Source organism: Cryptotermes secundus, unplaced genomic scaffold (genome assembly GCF_002891405.2).
Source record: "Cryptotermes secundus unplaced genomic scaffold, Csec_1.0 scaffold1264, whole genome shotgun sequence".
In the NCBI taxonomy this organism is placed as follows: Eukaryota; Metazoa; Arthropoda; class Insecta; order Blattodea; family Kalotermitidae; genus Cryptotermes; species Cryptotermes secundus.
This window is the reverse complement of record NW_019738985.1, coordinates 214,045-234,206: the sequence shown is the minus strand read 5'-3', so window position 1 is coordinate 234,206 and position 20,162 is coordinate 214,045. Positions and strand designations below refer to the sequence as shown.

The 20,162-nt window shown below is 39.6% G+C and overlaps 1 protein-coding gene across 4 annotated transcripts; it reads left to right on the top strand.

Moving 5' to 3' along the window:
• Nucleotides 1-976: 976 nt before the first annotated feature.
• Nucleotides 977-19,702, top strand: LOC111871556 (gustatory receptor for sugar taste 64e). Of its 4 annotated transcripts, XM_023864748.2 has the most exons (10): nt 977-2,343; nt 3,098-3,249; nt 4,955-5,225; nt 7,703-7,821; nt 10,167-10,352; nt 10,869-11,143; nt 14,239-14,393; nt 15,585-15,747; nt 16,484-16,573; nt 17,250-19,702. In XM_023864748.2, the coding sequence occupies exons 2-10, from the start codon at nt 3,243-3,245 to the stop codon at nt 17,364-17,366; spliced, it is 1,383 nt and encodes a 460-aa protein (XP_023720516.1). In that variant the 5' UTR covers nt 977-2,343; nt 3,098-3,242; the 3' UTR covers nt 17,367-19,702. The 4 variants fall into 4 exon arrangements, with proteins under 4 accessions (XP_023720516.1, XP_023720518.1, XP_033610194.1 ...); XM_023864750.2 differs by lacking the exon at nt 15,585-15,747 and having other exon boundaries at nt 17,250-17,337; XM_033754303.1 differs by having other exon boundaries at nt 16,484-17,337.
• The last annotated feature ends 460 nt before the right edge of the window (nt 19,703-20,162 follow it).

Sequence of the window (20,162 nt, the reverse complement as noted above, 5' to 3'; positions counted from 1 at the left end):
GGCAACTAAATATGCTTCAATGCTTTTAAATTTTACTCGAAAAGGTAATTGGTATCATGGAGCAGCAGACGAAGTTCTGTGGCGCTCCGAGTATTGTCATATGCTTCCTTGTAAAGTTACATGTGAATTGGGCATTCGTCAGCAAAATTTTGTTACTGTATATCCGAGCTAATGGGAAAGAGACGTTCAGTGATCTATACACAATGATTAGAAATTAATTTGGAATAAGAGAACAAATGTGTGGTTACTCTGAAATAAATTATAACAATTGTAATAATACAATTATTACGTGAATGAATTGCAGCTTCTCTTTTCAACACTGAAAATATTCGGGTGTTTGCAATAAAATTGCAACTCATAACTACACATACAGGATTAACCAATGTGTTTCACATTGAGTTATGCTTATACTTTTTACTGTTTAATTTCTGTATTGTCTGAACTGCAGTTGAATGTTTTAGACGTTACGAAAGATGCTGAAACTAATAAAAATTAATTGAAAGTAAGAATACGGCGAAAGTGTAAAAAGAATAGAATGTTTCTTCTTTACACCTCAATACTGCACGGGTATAACAAGTCGCAAGCAATTGTAGGTTTGTAAGATTTGAGGCTTTCACGGCGGTGACTATGAAGAAAGAAGTCTTTTGGGATTTGGCACCGTGTAGATGTGGTGTTAACCACATTGTAGGTTTGTATTTGCCTCTGACGATCGTAGTGGCCGAGCGGTCTAAGGCATGAAATGTCTGTGTGTGGGTTTATTCTGTGTTTGTATTGTACTGTGTAGGTAGCGGTCTTGCGTCGGGCTGATCTCCCTTCCAATGAGTCCTACGGACTCTCCAAGCATAAGAAGGTGAAGTGAAACGAAGTTTTTCGCGGATGCCCTGTGCTCCAAGTTGTAGCAACGGGAAGACATAGATAGATAGATAGATAGATAGATAGATAGATAGATAGATAGATAGATAGATAGATAGATAGATAGATAGATAGAATAGGGACTAAGCTGTAGACAAGATGATCAGAGAATCAGGTTTCGATTCCAGGTGTGGACAGGGATGCTTCCTTTCACCTCCGTATCCATACCTGCCCTGGGTCCCCCACTCTCCTATATGAAAATTGCTGGAGGCTCTGTCTCAGGAGCTTCAGTCTGAATTCTCGCTATCCATCTAGTGATTAGGATAAGAATGTGCGGAGCTGTACCTCCACTCCCCCACGTATCTTTATGGTGTGATTTTCGGTTAAACACAGAGACACCGTTGTGATTATTGTTAATTTATTTTTGTTACAATTTATTCCACTTCTCTAAAAGTAAATTCCACCTCGGAGACAATGGTAGAGGGGTAGATAGTTTTAAGACATGTCTTCAATTTGTGGGACGTAAGAATATGGATGTAATCCGAGTGACCCAGGGTAAGCAGAATTGGCGATCCCTTATGAACACTGCAACGACTATTCTTGTTTAATGAACGAGAGCTACTCTATTGTTGTGACTAGCTGAGCGACTGTTGATTCCTCTATTTCGTTAACTTGCCCATTGGGTGCCAGTATGATTTTAAATGGCAGAGAGCAACCTTAATGCTGACTGTACTTTGTGTTAGGTAGAATGCTTTGTCCACTCTCCTTTGCGAACAAATCGACATTCTATTTCAACTTCATGTAAATTACGGTACATATTTGGAGGATAAAAATGAAAAATAGAATTACTCCACGTTGTTTAATGTAGATCCCTACAATTTTATTTAAGACATGCGGACGAATACCTCCCATTATGCATTCGTTTATATACAGAGAAATAGCAATAGAGCAATGTTATGTGAGGTTCTCACAGAGAGTGTTACTAAGAGTTCTGTCTTCTGAGATATAATGTCGTGGGTTCCGTTTAAAGTAAACCAAAGTTCCGGAGGAACCCTTCTTCAGGGTCGAAGAAGAAGCCGAGAAAGAAACCTGCGTGAAAGAAAATGCCAAGCAGCTTCGGTTAATTTCCAACTGACTACAATCCATTGTATTCCAGAAGACAGAATTCTTCAGCAATAAATCCATTTTCCACTTTCACTGAAAACTAAAACAACATTCGGCAGTCGTCTCAATACGGTAACTTATTTTTAAAATCCTTGTTTATAAAGTGTATACGGTTTATTTTTCTTCTTTTCACATGCTCGTCACTCCCAGAATAACTCCCTTTATCATTAGTTTTGTATCAGCAGTAACAACCCTATGTGGGCGTAGGCCCTACAGCCCACAGTCCAATATGCTACATGCCAACAGCAACAGATGAGGAGATGCCATACTTTTGTTGTCAACTTCATATGCAGCACGAAATCAGTTCCAGATAAGTTGAGAAACGAGGTACGTCAACTTAAGTTATTGTTTTATTTGTCAGAATAATAATTACAAAAACTAGTATTGCAAGGGACCGCCTCTGTGGTCTAGTGGTCAGAGTTCCTGGATACAGATCCAAATGTTCCGGGTTGGACTCCCAGCGCTACCAGATTTTCTTAGAAGTAGTGGGTCAGGAACGGGTTGACTCAGCCTCGTGAGGATAATTAAGGAGCTATTTCAAGGAAATAGCGGTTCCGGTCTAGAGAACCGAAATTAAAGGTCGTGGGGATTCATTGCGCTGACCACGCGACACCCTCTATCCGCTAATGTTGTCACTATCTTTGCCGACAAGCGGAGGTCGCTCGATCGGTATAGTTCGCTCGCGGACTACAGGCCACGGAGTTTGTTTAGTAGTGCAAAGCATTGCCTACTAGGACAATTATTGACTGATTTATTCTAAAGTATGACTAACTTTGTTATTTTCACCTAACATATCCACTATAATGGTACTCTTTTCTCATTTATAAATTTAGGCAAACTTCAACGTTGTATATATGACATTTGAAAAAGATATCAATAATTTGTGGGAAAGTGAAGCCTCCAACTAACCTAAAAGTGGAGACAGTACGGTCCTTCGAAATGTTGATACCATCTGCTGGACTATAAAGTGTCATGACTCAGAGAACCACAATATGAATCTACATGTTCCTTATTCACCAGATGTTTTCGAATATCAATTCGCCATTAAATGTGAGATTAATTTTAACATTCCTCGTGACAGGCTGGCTTCGATCTCAGGCTTACCATTCAGCTTGATTTACAATACATGTACTTAACCTGAAGAGAAATACTGCTACATATACTCAGATTGTTTACATTCAGCGGAAGACGACGCGGAGGTCTACAGACACTTGTCTGCATCAACAATGGAAAGTAAGTTCTGTTATTCAGGTACGTAAAACCTTTCCTTCGAACTTCTGGCTAGTTAAACAACGGACGTTTCTAAATCCCAAATTTCAGTAGCGGTAACCTCGCATTTCTGAAGTAACAGAAATCAATTACTAATTGACACCACTCTTTAGTCATTTAACGACGCTTTATCATATGTATTGATTATATAGGCCAATCTTAGTGGCCACGCTCTCTAAGGCATTAACTGTCTCCTCCTACCTCGGACTCTGGGATCATAGTTTCGAATCCACTCAGGGCACGTATAGTATTTGGTGTGTGTATGCATGTATTCTGTGTTTGTGTTGTTCTGTGTGTAGGTATCGGCCTCCCCCGTACCAGAAGTCCTACCGACTTTGTATAGAATTAAGAAAATGAAAAAGTGGTCAACAAGGGGACTATAGAGCTATACATAGATAATATTATGTAGCGCCCAACAGTAAATGACCGTTATTTGTGAATTACAAAAGACATGTAAGGAAGCGAACAACACCTATTTTAAATTGCCGCTGAAGGGTCTGTCTGTAGAGCTTCAGAAATACTACAAAAGCCCTCATCATATTATCTTGCCTTCGATCCGAAATTTGAACCAAATCCGGTACTTCCGGAATACAAAGCGGAAGTAAGAACCATTCGACCAAAATGTTGACGTCCTGTTCTACGGTGCCGGCGACAACAACACGTTTGTCTATGCTTTTGCATCAGAAGATAAGGTAACTCCTCAGAAGCGGTTGGTCACTATGCTGCACAAGGAATGTCCAACCCATACTAACTGTTTGTACTTGTTATTGTTAGAATATACACCGCATTCCTTGAGATCTGATTTGCTGCTTTACAGTTTCGCACCGAACGAGTGGGATTCAAGTGACAACGGTTCTGAGTTATGTAAGATTTGAGGCTTTCACGGCGGTGACTATGAAGAAAGCAGTCTTCTGGGATTTGGCACCGTGTATATGTGGTGTTAAACGATGTTTCGGAGGAACGTATCGCCTCCATCTTCAGGGTAGAAGAAAAAATATAAGAAATCTGCAAGCGAAGAGACCGTGAGAACCGGTAAAAGCAGTCTGCTTTCTTCGTTCTGAGTCTCGACTGGAGCACCTATTATTATAAATGGGGTTCTTAGTGGATTTACTCGTTCCCTGCATGTAGACGACGGGATAGTGCCTCAAATTAGGACATTACTGCTTTATTCCGCCTTCGTTCTGATTCAGTACTCATGTTCACCAGAAATTTCGAAGCTATATAAAAGGTAAAGCTATCCCTGTAACATGCCTTGAAGGCCCACGGAGTTGTGAGACGTCGAGGCTCCCATGTTTTCTCTAGACAATATGCTCACAGATGCGAGACTATTTAAGTTCCAGTAATCGACGTCTTCAGTAAATAAATTATGAACATACGAACTTCCATAATATGGCCCCATTAGAACAGGCACTTGTCCTATTTATATATTTAGAACTTCTTGATGAATATGATTGATGTTACTTATTGTCTTCCTTCGGATTTCGTGGATGCTCCTTCTCTAATTGCATCATCAGAGGCTTAATACTATAAATAGACCTACCTAATAGAGCGATTTTCGCCGAAATTTTCTTTGTAATACCTCTGTTTCACAGCCGTAAACAAATAGAGGGGTGGATAACATACCTAATTTAATTTCTTAATCTCGTTAATGTATTTTGTTGTTGTACAGGCTTGGCGAATGTTGCCCCTACAGGGGATTTTGCAAAACCACGTCGAAATGTTCGAATGACCCCGAAATATCTTACCTTACTTTCCACATTAAGATCAAGTGTCACAAAGCTTTATGCCAACAAGCGCATCAGAGACATACGCCACGTAAATGACAAGGGAAGTGATCAGAACTCATTTAGGAGAGCAATGAGTTCTTTCATGTTGATGGCACAATGCTTCGCCCTTTGTCCTGTGCAAGGAATCACCAGTCTCAACGCTCATGACGTAAGGTACGTTACAGCTCCTTATTATTAGGATTATATCCATATTTTTTTATTGTTAGTGGAGTGGGACTAAGTCCCTTTTACTGTGGCCACTTCTGGTCTATTATACCAATTATACCCCTAAGCGAAATCCCAAAGAGAGGTAAAATCTTCCCAACTCTTAATTGATTAAGTACCACGTCATTGAAACTTATGAGGAGTGAAGGTATAGCTCCACCGTTCTTGTTCTCTGCAGTAGGTGGAGGTGAGTGACGAGTTTCTGCTCCAGCCGCTTTACCGCCGGTGTAAGAACCCTCGGTTACCATTAGATTGGAGACTGGGTGGAACCCAGAGACGGTCTGGACGCTGTGGGATACAGAATAACCCATTACCTTGTCGTAAATCGAAGCCTGGTATCTTCAGCTTATAGAATTTTGCTGTACAGACTGAGCTAGCCCGGCTCCTGCTAAGTAAAATGCAGACAAATTTAACTATGTAAGAAACAAACGTAATATCTGATCTATATATCTTCCCACCAAAATTCAACCTTTTGAAATTTGCGGTGAAATCCATAATTATAACCTCGATCTTTCGCTCTGTTACCCTAATCGTACAGGTAAGAAGTTGCTTCAGCTAAACTTTATAGTGATCTAACGTGTAGAACCGTTACTAGGTAGCGACCGCGAAACAGATTCCCATGTGAACGAGTCCACGAGTAACAATAGAGGAAATGTTGGAAGCGGTGTCTTCTGTGCGGTCCGTGTCGAGATGTGACCAAGGAAAATATAGAATTTAGTCAGTTGTTAATTCAGTCTGTGAAGAGAAGATGTGGAGGTTGATGTGAGATGGCCGCCAGCCTGGGAGTTAGTCAATTGGAACAACAGTTCAGTTGTAGGATATTCGCCGGGTAGTAACGACGTGAGCACAGAAGCTGAAGAATCTCCACTCTTAAGATCCGTTTCCGGGAAACTACTAGTGAAAGCAGACTGAGAAGGCTTAGCATGTGCTGTGATTTCTAAATTGTGGAGATTAGCGATAGTGCTCAATTACTTGTACTTTCGGTCTGTAAGTGGCCAAAATCCAATCTCCAATCCAAACCCCGTCTATAGTAACCCATACATGTGACAGTATAAATATCCATGGCCTTGTAGGCATACTGGGTAAGAAATTTTTAACTTCATAACTAGAATCTCCGGAAGATATTTGCACTACACGCTATATATGAAGTTTTGGAGGCCACAGGTCCCTAATATTTCTGTGATAAAAAGAAATACCTTTACTGCCGCAAGGAATTGTACCCCGATTTTCCAACCTCTGCTTAGTCACTATACCCACGAATATGATGCTTAATATACATGTATGATCTCTTTAACATTTATTCATTGCATGTTTTCTTAAAGAGCTTCACCATCGAACTTCTCTATGTTTGCTATCGTAGCATCTCAGACATATGGGGAAAATTAGATCCTGTAAAGACATATTCAAAATAAAACAAAGTACATGCAAGTAACCAACAAAGACTGTGCTAATGGACCTACATATATTGAAATTGGCTCATATAAATTTGAGGTTTATGTAGTTTTACTTGCCTTGGATCAGAAGTTAACTGTAAAAATGACATCAGTGATGAAATAAGAAGCGTGTACTTGCGACAAATAAATGTCTCCATGGCTTTAGGAAACACCTGAAATCCCAATTAACACCCAGGAAAACCAAAACTGTGATATATAAAGTACTTATAAGATCAGTGTTATCTTATGCCTCTGAGACCTGGCCACTGTCAAGATCGGATGAAAGACTGTTAAGTATATTTGAAAGGAGGATCCTGAGATATATCTTTGGACCAGTGGAAGATAATGGAATATGGAGGAAGAGGTATAACCATGAGCTATACAAACTATTTAATTAACCAGACATTATTGGATTTATAAAGGTGAAAAGGCTTGAATGGGCTGGACACACAATACATGCCAGCGAGAATAGAACGATTAAAAAAGTACTTAATACTAAACCGGAAGAAAATAGGAAAGTGGGAAGACCAAGATTGAGATGGGAAGAATGTGTGTGGCAGGACATAAGAATTTTGGGTATAAAGAACTGGAGGAATGTAGCATCGAATAGAGAAGAATGGTGAGCAATCCTGAGGAAGGCCAGGGCTCACAAAGGGCTGTCGCGCCAGTGATGATGATGAATGACATATTCAGTGTGAGATTTTTACATTAATATATGCTAAAAATGAGAAAACCGTTTTTTACGGTATTATTTATTTGAAGGGACTCCATTTTTAAATAACTACGACAATATGGTATGTTTTTTTTTCTGTTTTGACAACCTGTCAAGAAATTCTTATGCTTTCGTGAACATGAAAATTGGTCTCCGTGTTTAAGAAATTGTACACAAACGAGAATAATTTTGAGAGGCTATAAAACAATGAAAAAAAATAGGCATAACTCTTTCCGAAATACTCCCATTCTGTTTAATACCTTTGTCTTCTGCTCCGTCAGATTCACCTGGTGCAGTTGGCGTGTCGGCTACTGCATTGTCATGATTTTGGGCATGACAGCCGCTTGTGGATTTACCATTGCCTTTTACATAAAGGGCTTCTTCACTTTCGAGACTTCCGGTAAGCGCACACTTTCACAGTGATACATTTTGGAATTCAATTAAATACCATAAGATATTTATTTTAAGTTTTATTCCCGTGAAATTCTATAGAAAAATTGATTAAGGAACATTTCTTGTCTCTGTAGTAATTCTTTTGCTGTTTACCTGACATTACAAATATTTTATTTATTCTAGCAGCGCCATATTTACACATTTATATATTAATTTAATTACATTATATTACATGTTAATTTTTTAATATAATTACGCATTATTGAAGTAAGTATGATGTAATATGACGCAATATTTGTGAAGTTTTAAGATTTCGAGAATTTTCTTTGTGTTGTGGGACGCTTCGTCATGTGGAAAATTCTAGAAAGAATGGATGATGTAATCCAGCTGCATCTATGGTGTACCGTGGATTGATATCCAGTCAGACCAGTGAAGTTTGTGCGGTAGTTCAGCGTCAATCACGTAACTCTCTGCAGCGCGAAGATTTGCTTGCTAATAATGAACCAATTAGGACGTGGGTCCTTGCTCCTCTTTCGAGGATAAGAACAAAGAAGTCGGAGGTTCTGTTTCAAATGGAGGTCTACATTCTTTGCGTTAATTTAAACGTAATTAAATTTGCGTCAGAAGTGTCAAAAACAATGGTCCGAAATATTTTAAAAATAATGTGACTCCCAGTGAGAAAAAGAGGTAGTGTTAATATTGTGACATGCCCCTTAGGGCCGAAATATTTGGAATCAGAACGCATCCATTGCTATACAACGGCTAGCAATTTCTAGGCGGCGAAGTCTAGGAAGTCGTTGCCCCGGAAATAAAAGTGAAACAGTGGGGTTTCCACCGTTAAACACGAATTGTTTGAGGCAGACATGTACTTCCGCGTTCGTTGCATAAGAGCGGGTGGAATTAACCCTTCGACAAGGTGTTCCTTATTCAGTCCGAGGGTAAGTTATAACAGTACAACGTCGACCAGAGACCAACACAGTTTGTATTCGACTTTAGCAGGAAAGAGTTCTTATCCGACTGAATTAGAAGTGATGTAACATTGGAGAGGAAGCGTCTAAAGGGCTCTATAAGTTGAGAACAACTGTGAGTGTAAAAGTGACTGTCCAGTAAAAGTATTCGTTCAAATCCGAGAACCCACACAATTCCTTGTAGCGTTGCCTAGCAAACACGCGACAGTATATTTTAATAAAGTTAATATCATTTAATGACTTACGTGTGTAGAAAGTTGGGCAGGTCATGTAGCACGAATGGGGGAGACGAGGAATGCGTATAGGATATTGGCGGGAAAGTCAGAAGGAAAAATACCACAAGGAAGACCAAGGCGTAGGTGGGTGAACAACATTAAAATGGATTTTAGAGAGATAGGATGGAATGGTATGGATTGAATAGATCTGGCTCAGGATAGGGAACAATGGAGGACCCTTGTGAACACGGTAATGAACTTTCTGGTTCCATATCATGCTGGGAAATTCTTGAGTAGCTGCAGAATTGGCAGCTCCTCCAGAAGGGCTGAGCTCCATGAGTGAGTGAGTAAGTGTGTAGAAAGTTAATGGTTCTTCCTCCTAATGGAGGAAGACCCGTGAAAGAGCATGAGAAGAGCTGAAATCTCTCCACTGAAAATCAGACTACCATAAGTGGCCGCGCAACAAATGACTACACAATTTAAACTTCTACGCACTTCAGTTACGCGCTTTCAATTTCTTCTTGTAAGTAATTATAACTAAAAATCACGCGTCTTAATGTCCTGTATAGAAATATTAAAATTCACATAGGCATTTTAGTGTTATTGTTAGTTTTGTAGACGACTGGCTAATTTACTTCATTGTGTATTACCTGATGAACATTCCACCGAAAGTTTTCCAAACTCACAGCCTCTGTGGTCTAATGGTCAGAGTTCCTGGCTACAGATCCAGAAGTCCCTGGTTCGATTTCCGACGCTACCAGATTTTATTAGAAGTAGTGGGTCCGGAACGAGATCCACTCAACCTCATGAGGCTGTATCCGAAAATGAACTATACCGAACGAGCGACCGCCGCTTGTCGGCGAAGTTAATGACAACTTTAGTGGATAGAGGGTGTCGCGTGGTCAGCGCAACGGATCCCCATGGCCGTTAATCTCAGATTTCTATACCGGAGCCTCTACTTCCTTGAAGTAACTCCTCAATTATCCTCACGAAGCTGAGTGGACCCCGTTTCAGACCCATTACTTCTCAGAAAATCTGGTAGCGCCGGGAAAGAAACCCGGGACCTCTAGATCTGTAGCCAGAAACTCTGACCACTAGACCACAGATGCGGTCTAATTTGTATTTACACGCTAATTTAATTCCACGTAATAAATATATTTTCATTGCAGCTACTGTTGTGCTCTACACCCTTGGCTTGTCATGCTGTTTCTGCTTCATGAGCCTTGCCCGACGATGGCCTCGTCTAGAGGAATTGTGGCAAAGAACTGAACATGAGCAAATACAATACGGATATCCGAGGAATCTTTATCTCAGGATTAGAATTATGTCGGCTGTAACACTAGCAATCGCGCTGGGTGAGTGAATCGATTGGGTGGAATGAACTTACGATTGAAAGGAGCTGCCTGATCGAAGCAGAATGCCAGTCAATTTGCGACTGAATGAAGAAATGAAAGAACATACTTCGAAATTGAAGAAAGCAGCCTTCTGGGGTTTTGCACCGTCAATATGTGGTGTTAACTGACGTTTCGGAGGAACGTATCGTCTCCATCTTCAGGGTAGAATGTAAAAAGAAGAAAATCTGCAAGCAGTCTACTTGTACCGGTTCTCACGGTCTCTTCGCCTGCGGATTTCTTATATTTTTCCTTCTACCCTGAAGATGGAGGCGATACGTTCCTCCGAAACGTCGGTTAACACCACATATACACGGTGCCAAATCGCAGAAGATTGCTTTCTTCATAGTCACCGAAGTGAAAACCTCAAATCTTACATACTTCGAAATTATTTTGCTGGCTTAATTGTTATATTTGATTAAATGGCATATCCTAGATGCAGATAATGTGTTTACAAGTAATCAATGTGTTTCCTTTCAGGGGAACATTTCCTAGCGAAGTATACGGTCATCTGCACCGTGGCGCTTTGTTCAGACAAGAAGAGAGACCTACTCCAGCTCTACTGGCTGATGAATTACCGATTCGTATTTGAGTTTGTCCAGTTTTCACTACCTCTAGCTTTTCTCTGCGAAATCGTCAACTTCTTCGCTTCATTCTACTGGAACTTCATTGATTTGTTTGTAATTGTTCTTAGCATGGCTCTGTCGAGTCGTTTCAGGTTGCTGAATAGCCTTTTGAAATTTTCAGTGAGGAAGGTACTTGTTCATTTTACAAATATTTTTGTGTTTTGCTGTTGTTGTTGTTGAGCTGAAACAAAATCAGTAGTCCTCCATCTTCGATGTTTGGGGTAACTGTAACAGCCATGCTTTTCCAGATATTGTATAAACACTCAGTTCTTGTCTCACAGAAAAAGAAATTAATTATGCGCTATAAATATCAACCGGTTAACACTCTTTATGGCGAAAAAATAGCTGTTTATTGTGAGGATCGTACGAAATATACGAACACACACTGTGGGCAGAATGCAGACTTTAGTACATTAAAGCAAGTGGTACATATAGAACAACTATCTATACTATACTACAAATGATTCATTCCATTTCAAAACACTGTATTGGTCGCCCCGTGCTTTTCCGTTTACACAGACAACCAGTATCCTTAAACTGACAATACCACCGCAGAATGCTCTGTTTACATGGCGGTTCCTTTCTGTGCTGTGCTCTGAAAGCACGCTGCACTGAAATAACAGACGAACTTCTCACATATTCCAACACACAGAAACTCTTTTCCAGCTTCGCCGCCATTTTGTGAGGCACTGCACTCATAATTCCAACTGGTGTATCATGATGGAAACTCAGTGAGTATGCGGTTCTTTTCATATATAATCATATTTGTATGTATAGTACTTTAGAAATTATAGTGTTTTAAAATAGAATTAATCATTTGTAGTAACCTTTTTTTATCGACGTTTTAAATGGCTCAGAATACATAGCGTCGAACGGGAAGCTGATTACTGAACAAGCAGACCCAGTTGAATGGTATTTGGTAAGAAGTGACAGTGCTCTACCTGAGATAATATCCCGGGACTTGCTTGGCAGGAGTGAGGAAAGCAACAAACATCTGCTACGGTGGCAGTACGCCGGGCCGAGATTTTATTTCTAGAACTCTCTAATAGGAAGCAGCGGTTCTAATCATTCGACAGCGCTTTCGATGAATCGAAAGCAACAACCCAGCCATATTTCCGGAGAGTATGAGATCATTGTACATAGTATATCGCTGTAATTTCAACACGAATCTCGCTTCTCTATAAAATACAAATTTACTAAAAGTAAAGGTAAAATTGTGCCTGTGCTTAGTTAATTAAGAACTACACCATGAAGGCGTATGAGGGATTGGGTGTATAGATCCACATTTTCTTGGTATTGGCACTAGTTGGGGAAGAATTGTCTATTTCAGGACACGGCCGCTTTAGCCCCGAGGAAAGAGACCCCCAGTATCCATTGGATAGGAGGTTGGGTGAACCCCATGGTCGATCTGGACGACGTGAAGAAGAGAAAATTCTTGACTACCAGAACTCGAATTCGGACCTTTTTTCATCCAGCCTGTAGCCAGTCGCTATGCTACGCTATCACGGCTCGCAATATAGACTTACTGATGTTTAGAACACGTAGGCGTAGACTGAGCTCCAGAAAGACGGCTTAAACCTGCCGCCCACTTATTATAACCAAATCGGCCTGAGGTTTCTGGCGCACTTAAAATAAGAAAATTGTACATTTGTCACCAGTTATATCTAACCTACCCTTCGCGAGAGGGCATCATTTTACTGGAGTCGTGACCCAGATTACATCAAGGGTTGACAGTTTAGGTAAAACATACAAATCTTTACGGCTGCTATTAACGCAATATCACTGTTAATGGAAGAAGCCAACAGTTAAAGTATTTCTTGTCCAAACATATGCTGCATACTTTTCTCACTTTGTTTTGGGACGAATAATACATGTAATATATATTACGAGAAAAAATGGTTGAAGTTATGAAAGTATGAGATTTGAACGGAGAAACAGAATGAAGGGAAGCAGAATAATAACTAACAGGAAGCAGACTGACCTCACTCCAGGAATATGGGAAACAAATGCAAGCATAATAATTACGGAAAAGCGACGTTTTCTGAGGGTCGGGCATCAATGATGTAAATTTGCAAATTTATCATTTAATGCACGAAACAAAATGTTGGATCGAAGATCGTGAACATTTCTCTTTCGATTATATGTAATTTATACACATCTCAGTCGAAAATATATCAGGAATTCGTTAAGTGCATATTTATCATAGTAAATGATAATGATGATGAAATATGCACTTAACGAATCTTTGCACTGTTTATTAGAGAAGGGAGCATTCACGGCTTGCTGAATGTTTGTCGGCTTTCATACTTAGCTGCACTTTAGGGTTACTTATGTCTTCTTGTACATCATCATACTGTACTTTGTAAGTAGGCATAAGCACAAGTATTTATTTCAGAACAGCTCCTCTTGTGTTTCCACTGTTACTGTACGAATATATTATCTAAGTACAATAGTTCGAGTACAGAGGAGTTTACTCTCCTACTAACGGATCATGGAAACATGGACAGAAAAATATATATACAGCTTTTTAAAGGCATCGAATGCAATATAGAATTTCAAAAATGGGAAAAGAAAAAAATATATAAAGTATTTCCACTTCAAACTAATATACAGGAATCTACATGGTGATTCACGAGGATTTACCGCCACTAATGGAGCTCATTTCTGAAGATATTTTGAGCAAAATGTGTCGTATAAACCTGGGTCCTATACTCAGTATTTACAGAGTTACTTTCGTAATTGGAAACGCACTACTGTGAACTGGGCGTGGTTTCGCCAACGTAAACACTTGATGTGTCTGCAGCCGGTTAGTAGGGTAGACGCATTTTCCATTCAAGTAGCTCCTCAATTATCCTCACGAAGCTGAGTGGACCCCGTTCCAGGCCCACTACTTCTCCGTTGGTATAGTTCACACGCGGATTAAAGCCACGGAGTGTGTTTTTGTTTGTGACACCGCAGATACGCATGGCATACATTTGCTGTCTAGTGTGAGCAGTGCTGCAAGTCGAGGTCATGACAGCGACCCTTCTTGAAAATCACTGCTGAGGTTCATGTTAAGACAGATTTAAGGAAAATTAGTTATGATATGGAACTCACTGACAAATGTGCCAAAATCGGGATCTGTTATAAGCAGTATTATACTTACAGGTACTGTTAGCACAGTGTTACATTATGAAGAAAATATTAAGAATATAATACACAGAAAAGTTATCTTTCCTTCTTAGGTTCAGCCTGAAACCTTCTGGAGGGAGGCACGTGAGAATTACAACAGTCTGTCTGTCCTGACAAAGTTCCTCGACTCTTGCATATCTAGCATCGTCCTACTGTCATTTGCTACCAACATGTTCTACATCTGCCAGCAGCTCTATAACACTCTGAGGTATTCCTGTATGTTCCTTGTGCCGGTTTCTACGGATCAAAATTTCCTTTACTGAATCAATTGGCAAATAATTTTCTGTGGCCATAGATTTTAAATAATAGCCTCAAATAATCTTCTGACATTGGAGCTACAAACTAGATAAGGAAGACTGCAGAGTATCTACGTAAAAACTATAGCTACTGAGTCAGTTCAGAAAGTAAAGCACTACTAACAGTTATTGATATTTCGTAACGCTTTAAATGTGTACTTCAGAAAATATTTTGTATATGTTAGGATCTGTGAACACACTTGAAGAGATTTATATTGCAGCGTGGAATGTAAAACAAAACAGTTCTGTCTCCGAAAACAGAATATAATAGTGGAATCATTTAAAATATAAGGAATTATTTTTATTGCTATTTGGTGTGGGACTAAGTCCCTTGTACTGCGGCCACTTCTGGCCTATTGTACCAGCCTCAGATGATAGGTGAGGGTAATTGTGGAGCAATTAGTGGAATGAAGATTAGCAGGGGAAACCGAAGTACTCGGAGAAAACCTGCCACAGCGCCAATTTGTCCATCACAAATCCCACTTGACCAGAGCCGGGATCGAACCCGGGAAGCCAGCGACTAACCGCTTGAGCTATGGCGCGGTCCCAAATATAAGGAATACTTGTCCTTAAGTATTAAGAAGAATATCAGCTATGTACTTTAATGATATGTTTATTTTAATTCAATTTAAGTTACCTCTTATCTTTGATTTTAGAATAGCATTCATGCTATGTGTTCCATTTGTCTGTCTACGAATAAAGAATGCCCTTTTCCATTTCTACTATATATTAATGAAGCACTTAGCAGTCACTGGTACAGGTGCACTGAACGCTGGTTTGGTCGAATAATTAGGGCTCCATTACGTATCCGGGGGTTTCCAGTTTCAGCTTGGAGACCGAGTACCCTCTGTTTGATTTTTACGGATTTTTGGGTACCGATATGAACATACAGGGAAAATATTTTAAAATAAAGCACAACCACTTCTTCCTATGTCCCTTTTAATTTGTCATTCATAATCATTCGATACTATATAACCAAAGCAACTAACGAAAACTGATTAAATAAATCAGGAGTCAGATTCCGAATTTTAGCGGAATTACCTATTCAGACAACCAGACTGATAAGACTTGTATGGATACATCACTACGAGTATTTGTTTCAGGAAATCCGTCGGGACGGTGAAACTGGTCTATTTCTTCGTGTCGATCAGCTGCCTGTTGTTCAGAACAGTTGCCGTGTCGCTATGTGCAGCCAGCATACAGGAAGAGAGCCGAGCCACTAAGGACATCCTGTACGCTCTGCCAGCAGAGAGCTACACAATTGAAGTACTTACTTAAGTAGAATCAGATTTTGCATTCAAAGCCTGCCCATAATATGCAAGTGTTTTCAATTCGGATACAATTTTTATTTAAGAAAAAAATCCATGGCCTTCAGTCCGCAAGAAAACTATACCGACCGAGCAACCGCCGCTTGTCGGCGAAGTTAGTGCCAACTTTTGCGGATAGAGGGTGTTGCGTGGTCAGCGCAACGGATTCCCACGGTCATTAATCTCGGTTTTCTAGACCGGAGTCTCTACTTCTTTGAAATAGCTCTCAGTTATCCTCACGAGGAGCCACGCCATAGCTCAAGCGGTTAGCCGCTGGCTTCCCACCGCGGCGGCCCAGGTTCGATCCCGGGTCTAGTCAAGTGGGATTTGTGGTGGACAAAGTGGCGCTGAGGTAGGTTTTCTCCGAGTACTTCGGTTTCCCCTGCCAATCTTCATTCCACCAATTGCTCCACAATTGCCTTATGCGCTTGCTGCCCTTTACCCCCCGCCCCCCCATGAAGATTTCTGGTACGCATTTCTATTAGAGGCTGAGTCGACCCCAGGGTCATAGTGCAGCTGAAAGGGTTAGGTCAATTGATAAAAATCCACCTGAAACGAGACAGGCCGCGGGACCTCCACCAAGACCTTCAACCCCGCAGCCGACATCTTTACATTGCTGTTGCTTGGCAACGCGTTGATCAAATTTGTTAACAATATTATGAACTTTATAAAATTACTTTCTAATTTAATTGCAGGTGCATCGGTTTCTGGTCCAGATTTCCACAGATAATGTTGCCCTCACTGGCCTCAGATTTTTTACCGTTAACAGGAACCTGCTCCTTACGGTAAGTGTGAAAATTTAATACGTTTTGAAACAAAAAGCCCTTTTGTGTCTCAGATTTTCTTGCTCCCATTTTCTGGCTCTGGTCTGGTGGTTCGGCTGCAGTATACACTTTTATAACGTATAATACGATTAGATACATTTCTGTGTCACTGCTTTGCAACAGCTTCATTCTCAAGTCAATCGGAAGGAAGCCGCGTAGAGTAAGTACTAGAATAGTTACGTGAGGTTATAACCCTTGGCGCTCAGAAACTGAATTTAATGATAGGTATATATACGTTAATTTTGTTCCCTGCAGTTCATTTAATTTTATACGTCAGTTGCCATATAAATATGCGAAGAAATTGTGTCCATGATTTAAACAATTGTTTGTTTGATATGAGACCAAGTAAAAAACTTATAATGAGAGAGGCCTATTATTTTAGTGCCCTCTGAGCAATATGATAAAGTTAGGAGAGTTTAAGTAAACAGTACAATGATATTTCTTTCGTGGTACAAAGCAATAATTAATTTTGTAACTGATTCAGAAGACACTGAGCACATCATTTGACAGCCACTGCTGCAGACTGACAGGATACGTGGTCTGCATTGTCTTGAAATTCACAGTTTTTATTGAAGACCAGCTAGTAAATATTTTTCCACTTGTGCCGTTTATGTCTCCAATTTTTGTGTTCTTTCAGATGAGTGGGACAGTTGTGACGTATGTAGTTGTAATGGTGCAGTTTAGCAGCCCAACATCAAGCGTCTCGTACACTAACACAGAATTTTGTCTGAATATTACTGAGATGTTGAATTAGGTCTTTGTCATCAGAGTTAGACCTAAACGCTAGAAGACTGGGAAGTACATCATACAACTTATTTATAATACAATTTGACATAATAATTTATGACTTAGATGGAATTATGTATCTAGATATTAAATCGTGTTCTTCCTCAGACATCACGGCTCATGTTTCTTTGTACATATCTCACCTCACTTGCGCGCTCTATTAATGTCAAAAGAACCACATTGGAAGATTTCCGTCATCTGGGTTCTGACTCCGTGTATTACGACTGATGCAATGTATCACTGGCCTTTATCGCTTGCAACTTACTCTTCTAATCTGAAGGTTGAGAAAGGTTGTTCCTCCAAAGCTTTCGTAAATGTCTACAGGACTACATTAGGCGGAACACAATAGTCTTCATAGCCATCAGTGTGAGAATATCAATTCCAACAGAATTTACTCGAGTTAGAAACAAAATATTCTTTTATAAACCTGTATATTATGTAATTTTATATGGTGTGATTTGGAATTCGTAAATGACAAAGAGATGGAAGTTTGGTATGTTTGGGTGAACTGCAAGAGCGGCCAACAGGATTGTTTTAGGCGCACTTTCCTCTCAGCGTTACTAGAGGCGCTGTGATCGCTCCTTTCATTAGCAGAGTTTCTCTGGGTTTTAGAAAACGTGTAGGAAGGGGAATGCTCTGTGGACAGAATGCTGTGTTTGAGTGATAATGTTTTGTTTTGAAGCTGATATTTTAAGGTAAGCTAAACATAGACATTTTTTTCTTAAATAGACATAGATATTAACGTTACAGTTTAAGCAGATATGCTGTACTGAACTACCGTTTCTTTTTGTTGATAGTGAGGTTAAAGCGTGCTCACGTGTTCTGAGCGCAAAATCTATTATTAACATACTGTGAGTGATAGCAACCCTTTTTACATATTAATGAACTAGGTCAGTTCAAGAAGACCGCTTTGGAAAATTTAAAAATATTAATTCTTTAATGAATTTTTTAAGACGTTGAATTAAAGTTCAAAGAATAGTACGATTAGATCTAACTTAGAAGATTTTGTGCCGTCTAAGTGCAACGTCATTCTCTATTGTTTCTTCTTATTCCTTTATTGGACCCTACACGTCTTCCTCTAACTGGCCATCTTCAGGTGTCCAGGTGGTTGTGGTTAAGGATTCTGCTGCTCACTGTAATGTGATTTTGTGTCTTCTTATTTTAGTTGCCTCTCGTTATTTTGTTTATGTGGGACACCATCAGTTTTATTTAGGTGTTCTTGAGTTGCTCGTGTTTGCTTTTCTATAATGTGTGATGCACTATGTTAGAGCCTTTTAAATGTATATATGTATATTCAGTTATTGTACACCGTACAATATGTTACTTACGGTTTTTTTCTTGTTTGTTGTGGTTATCTTGAGTGTTCTTGCTGGTGTGGGAGTTCTGTTATGTTTTGGTCGGCCATTCTATTCCTTCGTTGTGGGTGTTTTCGTGACGTCAGTTGTGTTGCTGCCTCGATTATATTGAATGAAACAATTGTGATGGCAGAAGCTATGATAAAGTTCTAAAATTTATCCGGGAAGGGAGAAGCATTAGACATGCAACTGACATTTTCAAAGTACCACGAACATGCCTGCGTTAACGAAAAATTGCTGAAGGCAATAGTAAGGAGTCAAAAGGTGGCCAAACCGAATTAATTACCTTGGAAACAGGAAGTGTTCAACTGTATGAAGTAGTATTTGTAAAATTAATTCGCCGGATATTGGACGAATAGGACAATGTAGAGGATATATATACTTCGATAGAGCACTTTAAGTTGAAATGCAGTCCAAATATAAAAAATATATACTAGTATTACTGGGGAAGCATTAACTTGGCTAACAATATCATAAATTTAATTTTCAAACACTGAGCAGGACGTACCAGCTGCTTAATTTTTGGGCGGATTCGCCCTAACTTACCCTAGATTTGCAGAAGGTATTCAGCGGTTTAAATAAATTTTAAGGGTGTGGAAACGTTGGTATATTCGATTGATATTTGATTTCTAAACATGTCTGTCATTTACGTGTCTGTTAATATTTTATGCAACCAAAGCCATATAAAATGTTATTTACTTATGTAATGAATGTTATGAATATGTAAGTAATGACTGCGTAAAAAAAATGTAATGCTCATGTGTTACGTTTTCTATAGTTTAGGGCATGCAATATTATATGTACTGTTCTCAAACTCATAAAAACTCAAAAATTTTATTACTACGGAAATAATGTACTCCTAACTTATTCTGTGATATTGTGCCTATACAATACTTTCCTCGTTATAAACAGAACAACGAAAGAGAGTTGATTTGTTTCCAACATATCTGAGACCTATACAGGCAGTAACGCAAGGAATAAAGAAAGATTACACGGATTTCATTTACAGGAGAATGATGACAATTTTATTTCTCATTGGCGCTACATCCCTCATTTGGGTCTAGGCCTACCTCCATGAACCTCTCCGTTTCACTTCGGTTTTTCTAGATCTTACACATGCGGTAGGGCTTCTTGGGCGAGTGATCAGCTCGTCGCAAGGCCTCTACCTGTAGACAAACACAGAAAAACGCACACAAACATCCATGTCTTGAGTGGGATTCGAACCCACGATCCTGGCTTCCGAGCAAGCGAAGACAGTGCATGCCTTAGACCGCTCGGCTACCGTGACCGGCATGATGATAGTTACATTGTATAAAATATAGCTTGATGCAGGAAATAATCCCTTGTTGCTTTAGAATCTAATATATTGATTGAGCTAGTAACAAATTCCAACACTCTTTAAAGTAAGA